The sequence below is a fragment of the Sinohyriopsis cumingii genome, chromosome 6 (assembly GCF_028554795.1).
Source record: "Sinohyriopsis cumingii isolate HCF-2022 chromosome 6, ASM2855479v2, whole genome shotgun sequence".
Taxonomy (NCBI): domain Eukaryota; kingdom Metazoa; phylum Mollusca; class Bivalvia; order Unionida; family Unionidae; genus Sinohyriopsis; species Sinohyriopsis cumingii.
The window spans coordinates 94,849,313-94,862,523 of record NC_142966.1 but is presented as its reverse complement, the minus strand read 5'-3'; the positions used below and the strand labels follow the sequence as shown (position 1 = coordinate 94,862,523).

The 13,211-nt window shown below is 36.4% G+C and overlaps 1 protein-coding gene across 1 annotated transcript in view; it reads right to left on the bottom strand.

The window, feature by feature from the left end:
* The window catches only part of LOC149797470 (uncharacterized), a 116,078-nt gene that overhangs the window by 65,206 nt on the left and 37,661 nt on the right, over window positions 1-13,211 (bottom strand). The window contains exons 7-8 of the mRNA XM_089962280.1: window positions 9,657-9,770; window positions 6,781-6,861 (exon numbers count right to left, since the gene is read on the bottom strand). Of these exons, the coding sequence (XP_089818406.1) occupies window positions 6,781-6,861; window positions 9,657-9,770 (195 nt within the window). The remainder of the gene's footprint in view (window positions 1-6,780; window positions 6,862-9,656; window positions 9,771-13,211) is intronic.

Sequence of the window (13,211 nt, the reverse complement as noted above, 5' to 3'; positions counted from 1 at the left end):
AGTATAGTAAAAAAAATAATATATGAGTTCTAAATTCTTTCTCAGCTAATAATAATTAACCACTGCATAGGGGATGCACTGAATATATGAAGTTCTGAGACAGTGACAGGTGTAAGCTGAAGTTGTTTACACTTGCAACATGCACAATGGATTGAATCATGGTATACCTCTATGCTGCTTTCATGTTCTGTGGCTAAATTTTCTTTGGATATTGTACTTACGGAAACTGTACAGGATCTAAGCATGCAGTTAACCAAAAGGACTGTTCCAATATGCTCAAAAAATCAGCATCAATTAGTCTAAAGTGCACCGTCTTTATCAGTTATTAAAATAGGGAAAACAAATTATGACAGATTAGACAATACCAGCCTTTGGAAGTGCAATGAATGCAAAATAATGTTATTGGCTGGTGTTTTTTTTACAAATTTATCTCTGAAGTCCAATGAAGTGAAAATGATCAAGGGAAGCAACCATTTTTTTTTACAGGTGAACATCTTAAGTAAGGTCAAGCTGTATAATCTATAATCCATAATACACCAATCAATCATACACCAAAACAAAGGGAAGTAAATACCTAATATATACAAGGTCTTTTTTAATTACTCAGTATAACAAGTGAGAAAAACCTGGGAATTAATTTTCTGTAACAACTGAACCCTATGCAAAGAACAAAACTGTAGAGGGCCACTATAGTTCTGTTTTATAAAAAGATACACTTTATATAAAGTAACTGAAAAAACTGTCGTCACAATCAAATGAAAATGAAAGAAGTGCTCATTCAGCAATCTAATACCAAGGGGAAGCAATTTAGATAAGGAAGTAACGTACGATACACAAATATTGACTGAACCCATGGTCAGATTATTACTATAAAACTTTTACCTTGACCCAAATATAAAAAGGCTGAGCAAGCATATTGTTGTATGATGAACTGTTCTGGGTGCAGAATGATTCTTCAAAATTATGAATAAAATCCATCAAGGAGTTAAGAGTATATAAGTAAATGAAAACACCTGAAGCAAACATTAATGCAGATTTTATACAACTTATACATTGACCCCATGGTCAAAGGTTTTAGCAAGCACCTTTCTAAATGAATTGTCTTAGTGTCATAATGATTCATCACAAGTGTGACGACAATTCCAGGGCAAAAGGTTCTGTGAGTATGCCATAGAATAGTTTCACAATAAGTCATGCTAAGTATGATGAGAATCAATCCAAAGGTTTAGGATATACATGCAAATAATTATTAAAAATCAGGATCTAAACAAACTGTTGATGACTACCAGAAAACCAATTTTTCCAGGAAAATAAGTATCTTCGACAGTACTTAACCTGAATCATAATACCTTAGAAGAACTAATACTACCTTGCAAATCCAGCCCTCCCAGATACAACATTTAGCAAAATGGAGCTAAAATTTGTCTGCCAACCTAGATCATGAGCAGAAATGCATAAGAAGTTTATTGAGTTCTCAATATGCACAGTGAATATCCCATTTAATCCAGGATAGATAGTCTGTGTTGATATATCCTCCTGCACAGCTTGAGAGGAAAACACAGGTGCGATTTCCTTGATGCAGTGGCTTTCTTCTATTATGGTACCACTGCAAAGCCCCAATCGGGTTTTGTAGGTGGTCTATTTGTGGTATAAATGCCTGGACAGGTATGATGTGTTCATTTGTGCACCACTGGGCAAAAACATGCCATTTGCCTTAGCATGTTTCAGAGTGAAGGGCCCTCTTGCAAGAGTGATTCTCTCCATGACTGATTGTGAGAACTGTTCATTTCTGAAGACCTGTTTTATATGATCCAGACATGAAGGTTCAGCAGATCTGGGTAGGAATGAAACAACTGCCATTTTCTCCCATTTGTGTGGTACAACGAGGATAAGGTGACACTCTTATTTTCTTGCTTTCTGTATCACTTTGTTCCAATCTATCGATAGAACATCGACTGCCCAGGCTTTCAAGTATGGGACTGGATATAAAACTTGGACGTTTGGTTTTCCACCTTGTCGCAAACAGGTCCACCAACTGTTGGTCATATTCATCATGTCTGAGTGAAAACCAAGGAATGAAGAGATCATATTCTGGGACAAAGACCTTGCAAGCATGTTCGGCATCCCAGGATATGGCGAAAACACTATGTTAGAAAGTCCCACACCAGGATGCAAGGCTTAGGGGACTTGATTCCTCCTTGTCGTTTGAGATAAGTCACCACCATAAAGTTGTCAGACAGAATAAGAACTCCCTTTCCATTTAAGTATTCCTACCACCAGTGACAGGCTTTCACAATGGAAGTAATCTCCAGAATATTGATATGCACATGTCGTTCCTGGGGTGACCATGCACCACTGGCTTCCAGAGAAGATGGTAGTAGGTGAGCCCACAGCCTCCTGGACATGCATTGGTAGAGACTGTAATCTCAGGCTGTTAGATTTGCAGAGGTATACCACCATAAGCCAAGTTAGGATGCCCCAGTTTTGTAGATGGTGCCTCAATTGTGTGCAGATTGTGAGAGGCTGGTCCAAAGGGCCAACTTTTGGCCTCCATTTGGACAGAAGAATCATTTGCAATGGGCACATCAAAAGGCAACCTAGGACACAGAGGTCCCTGGCTGCATTGAGCAAGCCATGTAAATTTCTGCATGGATAGAATTTTCCTCAAAAGTAAAGAAGCCAACATAGTTCAGATTTTCAATGTCTGATCCTGAGGGAGACAAGCTATGCTGCCTGTGTCCTGAACAACATACCAAGGTAAACAAATCGAATCTACGACCTCCTGAATCCGAGGTGGACACTCTACCACTAGGCCACCAGAACGGTTGAGAGATGAAATAAAATTTTGTCAGTGTAAAAGACTATTTATTCAGGGTGGTTTTTATTTGGTAGCTTTTGCAAAGAGAAAAGAAACTATTTTCAGTTACGTGACAATTATGATAATCCTCATATATTATGAACCTACTATATTCCATTATCAATAAACACCGCTAAATCAACAATTCATTCTTGTATTAATTATGATGTACATTGTTACAATAACCACAGGGCTATGTGTGTGTGTATGATTTGGATTTTTAATGTAGCTTTAACAACTTTTCAGTCATATCGCTACGATGTCTGCAGTGTGGCAGTTTAGAGTTTAGAGTGATGTCTAGCACTGGGGCATCAGGCCGCAGACATGTAGCATGATGTCCCACCCAGTCACATTATCCTGACACCAGGCCGACCAGTCCTAACATCATTGCACGCTGAAAGCATGTGTTGATTGGTAATTATTCTTGCTGTAGTTGTTCAAACGAATAGGTGTACAAGCGTTAATTATTGGAAATTTGCAATGGATAAATGTACATGGAAGCGCATGAGAAAATTTTAGCAGTATGAAATTTTTACAGACACTGTTCATAGACCCTGGAACATAATGAACCGTACACATGTTTCATCTTTCTTAACCTAATTTTGCTGTTCATTTTTCACATTGAATTCAGACACATAATGATGTGTGACAAAATTATTGAATAGTTTAAATATGTATGCAATTTTTGTAAAGGAATTACATATATTATGGATTAATTTCAAGCCCCGACGGTACAATGTCAGACGGCAAGTAAATGATGTTTGATACTCTGTTCATGCTGTATATTAGATGCCGAATTCAGACACAATGATTTGGGAAAAAAATAATGAATATTGTACATCTGTGTGCAATTTTTCAATGGAATTACATGCATTATAGATAAACTGAATGCCACGACAGTGTAATAGTAAATGGTGTTGATACCCTATTCATCATATACGTCTGACATGAATACACGTATATGTGCCAATGAGTTGTTCTCGAAAAAAAGTAAAATACTGTAAAAACCCGCATTAATGCGACCCCGATATTAACAAGATCTAATTTTTTGAACCCCAATTGTCATGTTATAGTGAAGTTCCACTGTGTATATATATTTGCAGTATGACTTCAGGGTGGGTCATGTGACCCCTCCTATGCTGCGGGCACCAATGTTTATGCATCAATCTTTGTATTTTTTCACCAACAATTATTAATTGTTGTAAAAATAAAGTGGCAATATGGTATTTTCGATCTTTTTTGCAAAGGTAAATCTTCTTAGCAGAAGTTTTATGTCCAATAATTTAATGGATTTTTTCTAAAAATACAAATTGATATGTATGAAAAATTATGATACATTTAAATAATTATTATTTTGATAACTGTATTGTGTACAAAAAATTAAAGGGTACAAAAAATACATGAAATACAGTACTTCAGGAAAGGTCAGGCAGAGAGCACTGAGTCACATTCTGCCAACTGCAAACTGTACCTGCAGTTACAGCATTGGCCTAAGTGTGTTGAGTGACTCAGTTCCGTACAAATGCCATTCTTATGACAGACTCCCATGCATGCCCTGGGGACTTTGGGGTGGGAGAAGATAAGCAATGTTCTGCGTGTTTGAAAGATAACCATTGAGCCAAAGTCCAACATCAAAGCCATGGCAACAATATTGTGCACTAAATGCTCAAAGGCCATTGGGTCTATATGTATGGAGTGTGACTTTGTCATCCCAGATCAGTGATATCCCTGTCAACTGCTGGGGTTTCCAAATGAAATATTGATTTATGGCCAGGGTAGAACTGGCTAAAAGCTGATGATGAAGGTAGGTCTGAATGTCTGTAACTCTCCCAGACTGTGTACGTAACTTATGTTGGACTCTTCTGTTTTGTCATAAGATTAACAGATGCAGGGGTTCTGATCCTGGTTGTTGATGGAGAAGGAGGAGGGCGGAATTCCGGTGTTCAAAGGTGGAAAACGTCCTCAATGGAGGATCAGAAGGCTGAATCTTCCCATGACATCAGAATCTAGAATTGATGATATCACTTGAAAACAAGCAGCATCTTCTTGGTTGTCTGATGTGAGGCTAAGGTCCCCTGTAATACGTGAGACTTAGCTGGTGAAGAGCAATGTGGTCTGCTGCTCACTAATTTTACTTCTAAGCAGTCACAGAGTAAAGAGTCCTTTCTAGTGGCAGAGTGTAGGTTAGACTGGTCCCTGAACATATCTGCGAAACGTTTGACATACTAGAAGCCAGGCTGTGATTGAGCCTGTAATTTTGTTCTTTTGGCTCTTCATTATCCCAAGTGTACAGCCTAGGCAGTCATAATGGAAAAAGGTCATCCATGTGGGAAGGATAGTCAGGTTGAGATGGGTTATGAGAATGTTTGATCCACGTTACCAGCTTATATGTTTGCTGAGTGAGAGGGAACTTGGCTGTTTGTTTAGCTTATTCCCTCACTGTTTCCCAACAGGAACTGAGTTGAACACTGAGGAGGTAAGGTAGATATGAGTCACCAAAAATGGTGAGTTCTGAAGTGGTGACATGGGTGCAGGAGCTGTTCTGGAGCATGTCCATGTCTGACTTTTCATGGCTGAAGGGTAAGGTTTGACTTATCTTGTCCCTGTCCACCAGCAATTCTCACACTGATGAAAGGTCAGCATGCAGACTGGTGACATTTTTGTCCTTAGCTGTTAATTTCTGCACTCTGCCCATAGTTCTAATCTGTAAGACAAATAGACCAAAATATATGAAACTGTAGCCCTGCACCTGTCTTTAGAACACAATGTTGGTGCAGAGATACATGTAAAAAATGTATAACAGACAGTCAGTCTAATAATGCATTGAACCATACAGGTAAAATATAAGGACAATACCACCTGTAGGGAGAAGTATAAACCTGTGGGGCTGCAGTTGTGCAGTTTGAATTATGTGTGGGTGCAGACTGATATCAAATTATGGTTACCTGGAAAATAGTGATAGCAGACAATCTTAATTATAATACTACCTGTAAAGAGTGTCAAGGACAACATGCACAGGAAGAATCATTGAAGCGGGGCATTTCAGGGCTAAGGATGCCATGGTAAAGGATACTCACCCGTATGTACCAGTAATTATGGAATTATACGTATAGCCTGTGCAAGTACCTCAATGTGTGGTGACGACAAAGTGTTAGCAAATTGCAAAACTGAGCTTTGTCAGTACAGGAAAAGAAAAAGCTGGAAATATAGATGGAGTATGCTTTCCTTGGGAGTGAAAATCTCCTCCAGGTTGTAATAGCCTATCTTCCACGTAGATTCTAGCTTTTGCAAACTCTCTCGTAATGATAGCATGCTTCTTGGCACAAGTGGAAGTAGTAACTGAGAGGCTCATGCATTTTGCCACCCATCCTTATACCTAAGGGGAGATCACTCTGCCTGACCACCATGTAAGTCAGCAGACAACTTTTAGCTCACTTTAGCTAAAAGTAGCATCTGAGAAAGCTGGATTTGCAAGGTATATTATTCTCCCAAGGTATTATAATTGGTAACATATTTAAAGAAGAAAAAAAAGACTGCTAATTCTCCCTTCTCGCTAATGTAGACTCAACATGCCAAATACCTCCAATCAGCACCCGTTCTTACACTAATGAGATGACATATTTACATGATCAGATTAAAATCCTCAGTAAGCAATACCTTTAATTCAAGAAAACTGACAGATTAATGGTGAGACATGGTATTTTAATGCTATGCCTGCATATTATTTGCAAAAGATATTCTGATCATGAAATATTAAAGGAGTGTCTTGAATTATATTGTATGGGAGACAACTCCAACAACCTCTTTAATAAACAGCTCATGCGTCCGTTGTATTTTTGCACTTGTAAAAGGAACTATTTGTGGAAAACTTGAGATTATGTGACATTTACTTCCTATAATCTACAGATATATTTGTTGTATACCATTGTCGTTGCATTGGAATCTCCCACTCCCACTTGCTCTGGGTTAAGAAACATAAGGATGCATATTGTCTTCTTGTTGACCTATAATAAAGAAAGCTTTGGCTTAAAAGTGTCATGCATGTGGCAGCTGCTCTTGATTAATGTGAATAATTTCTTGAGATTTTATGGCTTGTGGGGTTGCTACAACAATGAATTGAAATAACAAATGAGCATTGGTCCATCTTTGTAAACTACAGGACGCTTTTCCCACAAATTTTACTACTATTATGTATATTTAATTTGTAATGTTTGTTAGCTTTTCTCCATCATTATATGCTATGTATATCAGTATTATGTAACTTAACTTAGTCCAAAATCAAGTGAATGGTCAACATTTATTGGTGACATTTATTTTGTAAACAACATTATACATAGCTCATACTGTTCTATGATTACAGCTTAAATATTCAGATTGTTATCAATGGAAGTAAACATATTTATTTCTATCTGAATGTGGGATATTAGTTTTTCACTTCAAAATTCCTTAACATGTTGACAACTCTGAGTATCTGAGAGGAGACTAGCCTAAAGCCTGTTCTATTATTGTGTTTTAGCTTTGTATATCAATGTTGTTTAAAATTACTCATTCTTACCCTAACATCCAAAATGGAATCAGTCTTATTGTTGTGTTCAGTTTAATTAGGATGGATTTATTTATTTAAATTATTCACTGTAATTAGAAAGTACTCATTAATATTTCTTGGGCTAAATCATTATTTGGAACTATAGTGAATTCAGTCAAGGACATTTTGGATTATATTATTGTGATACATGAAAAGACTGTTAACACATCACCACATCCCAGGTCATTGGCATATTAGCACATTCAAGACTACAGGCACATCAGTACCTTCACTGGAACTTATTTGGAACACCACTGGAATTCAAATGGAACTATATATATTTGGACTTGTGATAAAACCTTCTGGACTATTTGGAACTTAACTCACAATATTCTAAGTTCTTCATAAAAGTTTACTTTGATAAAGGGAAATAAATTAATTGATGAATTTTATAAAATGTGTTGGTTTTCACTATTTCTGTTACTTAGTTTAAGATCACCGAGTCGTAACACTAATACTAATAAAAATGTCTTTATGCTGTAGAACTTCAAAATTTGATGCTCATTAAAAAAAGATTTTTTAAAGCACCCAGTGAGGAGAAAATGATCAAACTATAAACATGTTTACAAGATAAGGATGCTCTCCAATGCAATTGAAGAGAACAGTGACAAGTCAGACTGGGGAAATAACTCAGTAGAATTTTACATGAAAAAGGATAAAAATCCAACCTGACATATATCTTCTTAATATAGAGCACCATACCAAATTTATATTCAAGCCAGGAAGGAATTCAAATATTACTGATTGGAATGGAAATTGATAAGCAAAGTAAAACAGGGGCCCTAACTCCATAAACTTGTACCAAAAAAACAGTGAATATCAAACTTGACCATGGTATTGTTAATTAATCCTTGTACCAATTTGTTCAATCAATGAAGTCCTTCAAAAGTTAATGAGCAGAAACAATGGCTTCACTATAGAAATTTCCATTCTGTACAGGGTTCAACATTTTTTAAAAATATTCCCCCAATTCTTGTTACAAAATATATTTTACAAAATGAGTATATTCTTGGGGACATAAAAGCGCCAATAATTTTCATTAGTATATACCTGAATTATATAATTTGATCTGGGTTTGAGAGTAGTACATAGCCAGATACTAATTCATCTCTGTAACTGCTATCTTCACTTTCTGAAAATCCAGGGTAATATGTTAATAAAAAAGTTTCTTTATACTTTACCATTTCATAAGTAACCTTTCTGAGAATGGTAACTATAACACTGAAAAGTTGTTACTGTATTTCAAGGGCAGGCAACTGTAAAAGTTGTAAAGCAAACAACTGTTACCTGTGCCCGCTTCTAACAATGCTCCAAAACCCCAGGACTTTAAAAGTTATCAAGCTATATCCAAAATTATGAGAAAGGACAGACTGGCATGTGCAACACTATATGTTTCCTACATATGGGAAGCATATAAATTAAGTAAATAGAAATATACAAGATCCGGGAAAAAAATTGGAAACTACATTTGACATAAATCTTGAAATGGCACAGGCTTTCTCATAGGTCTTGGTGACTTACTTTCAAACTGGTTGCTTTTTTTTAGATCTTTAAGAATTTACAATGATTATAATAAGTCATTTAAATAAATATTTGTACTATCCTTGAGCAAAGCATGCAAAACTTGAGATGTGTCCATATGACACAGATACCCCTGCCAATATAATGCAACTGAAGGATAAAGTGCTATGTCACCAGAAAACATTAAAAATAAACTTGACCCGGGTTTTCCATTAAGTCCTTATGAAAGTTAAAGACTGGAATATAAATCAGATGAACGTAACATGATAGCACAGATGTACACAAGTGATACTTCCATGGCCCGTCCATGACATGACAGGACAGAGGTCCACAAGTGGTCCGTAATGGAGAGCGCTTTAGACCACTTGGTCACTCGGGGGCCCCCTCCTTGGAATAGTGGAAATTAATTTATTTATTTGGACACTGGAACAGAAGAAATTAATTTATTTACCTTGTACACTGGAATAATAGAAATTCATTTATTTCTGGAATAAGAAAATTTGATTTGTTTATCTTGTATACTAAAATAGTAGAAATTCAAATATTTACATTGTACATTGGAATAGTAGAAATTCATTTATTTTCCTTGTACATTGGAATAGTAGAAATTAATCTATTTTCCTTGTACATTGGAACAGTATAAATTAATGTATTTTCCTTGCACATTGGAATATTAGAAATTCAATTATTTACCTTGTACATTGGAATAGTAATAACTAGAAACCATGCCAGTGAAGCCAGAACACTATGGACTACAGTCAGGACTGGTACTCCAAGAACTAGCCATATATATGATCTTGGATTACACTGAAAATGAGTTCAAAAAAATAATATTGGTACCACAGTAAAGTTTTGATTATACAAATTTCAAATATCCAAACATCTCTTTGGTTTTCTGAGGCTTGGATAATTAAAGCACTATGGAAATTCAATCTCAATTATCGAACTACAGTCTAAATTATTCCAACCCCAATTATCCTTAACTCTGCATAGTATTAACAATAGCAACTCCCCAAACATTTATAATATACAAAGGAATACATACTCAATTGCCCAAAATTTTGGTTATTCTCATGTCTCATGTAAGTTAAAATGACCATAAGTTTACTGTATGTTAACCCTTTACCACATGTAAGCATCTTTGGATGCCTCTACACCATTCTCATGGAAGCGTGTTTGGATGCCCGCAGTTAACATCAGCCATTTTGAGCTGGTTTTCATAGCTAATCTTTTGGGGAAAACCCCTTATAAGATACTACATTCATTGATGTGAATGACCATTATGTCAGATCATGTGCTCCCTGTTTAAGCTCTAGTTGTAATCTGCTATTTAAAGTAACCAGGTCAGATTTTCCACTCTACAAAATGGTTGCAGATTTCGTTCAGTACTTACTCAAGTTTTCACGATTAGAATCACGACTATTAAAACATTAATAACATTGGTAAAGGCTCTGATGTTGATGTAGGCATCAACGAGTTTTTATAATTTATCAAATTCAGGTGATTTAGTGATGCAGACGTAGACAAAGAACTGGTAAATTTCTAGTATGAGAAGCGGCAGCAACAGTTGGTCACACCACTTCACTGGCTTGAAAGTGAATGAGTTCTCTTAATTCTTTAAAACACATAAAAATTCTTCCATGGAAAATAATTATACAATTATAACAATCAGATTTTACTCTTAAATCTTTCTATACACCATAGATGTGTACCAAAAATGTAAAATGGTTAAAACTGATGCTGAACGTAACATGTACTACACTGCTGTAATAGTTAACTGGAAGGCCTATGAACAGGTAACAGGTGTTCTATTTATAGCATGCTGAACTATGTAAATTTGATACATGTAAATCAACTGCCTACAAAGCCATACACCCTATGAGAGAAAGGGTTATTGTTGTGTGGCTTAACGCCATTTTTCAGCACACGATAGGCTATGCATGGTGGCCAGTATTAATGGTGGAGGAAGAACCAGGGAAGAACCACCAACCCACGAGAACCTACTGGCAAGCTTTCTCACATACTCACATTAGCCGAATCCTAGACTCGAACCCACACAAACAGAGGTGAGATGGCAGTGATCCGTAACGGAGAGCGCTTCAGACCACTCGGCCCCTCAAGGCCATGAGAAAGGGTTAAAAAAAGTAGCAATTTACTGCCTATATATGGACTAAATGATGATTATGCATATCATAAAACTATTAGGATACCAACCAAATAACACTTATTTGCAACCTGATTAATATATGATAATAAATGGAAATGAATTCTATATAGTCCTTACCAAAATCATAATAACCCAAAATGTTTAAACATATGATTATCGCTACAATCATGGTATAAAATAGAAAAGTATACATCCAACTTGATGAGCCAATGTTCTACATTCAAACTTTTTCTACCAAGGTTTTACAAAATATCGGCTCTTTCAAAAATGGGGATTAAAAAGCCTAATGAATTTAATTATTATGCTGAAACTTGAACCACTTAATTACTTATAGTGCTTGCACTCTTTCCTGTTTTTGTTTTGTACCCCTACGACCATGGATTAAAAACCAAATGGCATCAAGGATTAAAAAAATGAACAACACTTGTCATTTATTTCATCAATTTATATCTTCTAACCTGATTGTCACCAGGAGGTCCCAAACAATGTCAACTTATTGGTGTTTCAAATCAAGCAGGAGTTCCTCTAGTAACATGGTTGCCATATTTGTTTTCAAGCAACAGCTGCGATGTGGTTCAATGTCTTTAACCTCATGGATTATATAGCAATACACATCTAGCAAAGTTACCCAGTGCAGTGCACTATAAATAGAGCACCTGTTACCTATTCGACTCCATACACATAGGCCTGCCTGCCTGTTAACTGTCAAGCAGTGTAGTGTATGTTACATTTAACAGCAATTTTAACCATTTTACATTTTTGGTACACATCTATTATATATGGAAAAATTTAAGAGTAAAGTCTGATCGTTATAGCTGTGTAATTATTTATCAGGGAAAAATTTTTTTATGTGCTTTAAAATCTTGAGAGAATTCGTTCACCATCAAGTCAGTGAAGTCGCGTTACCAATCGTAGCTGCCATTTCTCATACTCGAAATTTACAAGTTCTTTGTCCATGTCTACATCACTAAGTATTTGATAATTTATAAAAACGAATTGCTCCCTACATCAATATCAGAGCCTTTACCTAAGTTATTGAAGATTTCATAGTTGTGATTCTAATCATGAAATCTTTGTAAATGCTGAACGAAATTTGCGACCTTCATTTTGGAGAGTGGAGAATAAGATCCAGTTACTTTAAATAGCAGATTTCAACCAGAGCATAAACAGTGACCACGTGATCTGATGTAATGGTCATTTGCAGAAATGAACATAGTATCTAAATGGGGATTTCCCCCAAAGGTGGCGCTACAAAAACCTGCTCAAAATGGCTACTCATTTTTTCCAAACAGCAACTCCAACTCACTGATGACAAGATAACACAAAATAATTATTTTGATTTGCAAAAGACATCCTGACTTATAGGAGGGTCAAAGAGAATAAACTTTCTGAACTCTAAAGATGGGGGTCAACTTATAACCGAGTACAGATATTTGTGTTGCAAAGATAGCCACTGACAATGGGCAAGGGGATGCAGAAACATGATCTGGAGACCCTTCAAAGTTATTTTCAAAAGTGTTCCCCATGTTGTGACAAATATGTTGAAAATGTCCCCAGACTGGAATATCAGCAAAGAGTGGCAATAGCATGATTTCATTTTATGGCAAAGGGCTCACAAGCTGGGAAGCTGCATCAAAACCAAGCCTTGTCTCACCATTTCATGTTGCTATCTTGAAAACTGCGTCCTTATTGATTGAAAGGGCTGAAGGAGGGATTCCTCATTTTGGCATGCCTTTGGGGTGTACTTCCTCTTTCTCTGATCTCTGTGAGGAAACAAGGCTTGGGCAATGGGTATGTGGGCTGCAAGAGGTTTGCTTCTTTGACAGGTTGTTTTCTGCCTACTTGATATGGCCACTGAATAAGGATGTTAATAACGGCTTGGGAAGATGTTTTGTGCACAAACATGACTATGAATGCAACTCTTTCCATGACCTGTAAGATAGCATTGGAAATGGAGAGAGATTGTTAAGCTGCCCTGTTCAGCACATGAACCATACATGAGACTGACTCTGGTGCGACTTGAGAGAAGGGTTCAGACTTCTAAAATATTTCATTAAACCAAATTAATCATGGATCCTATT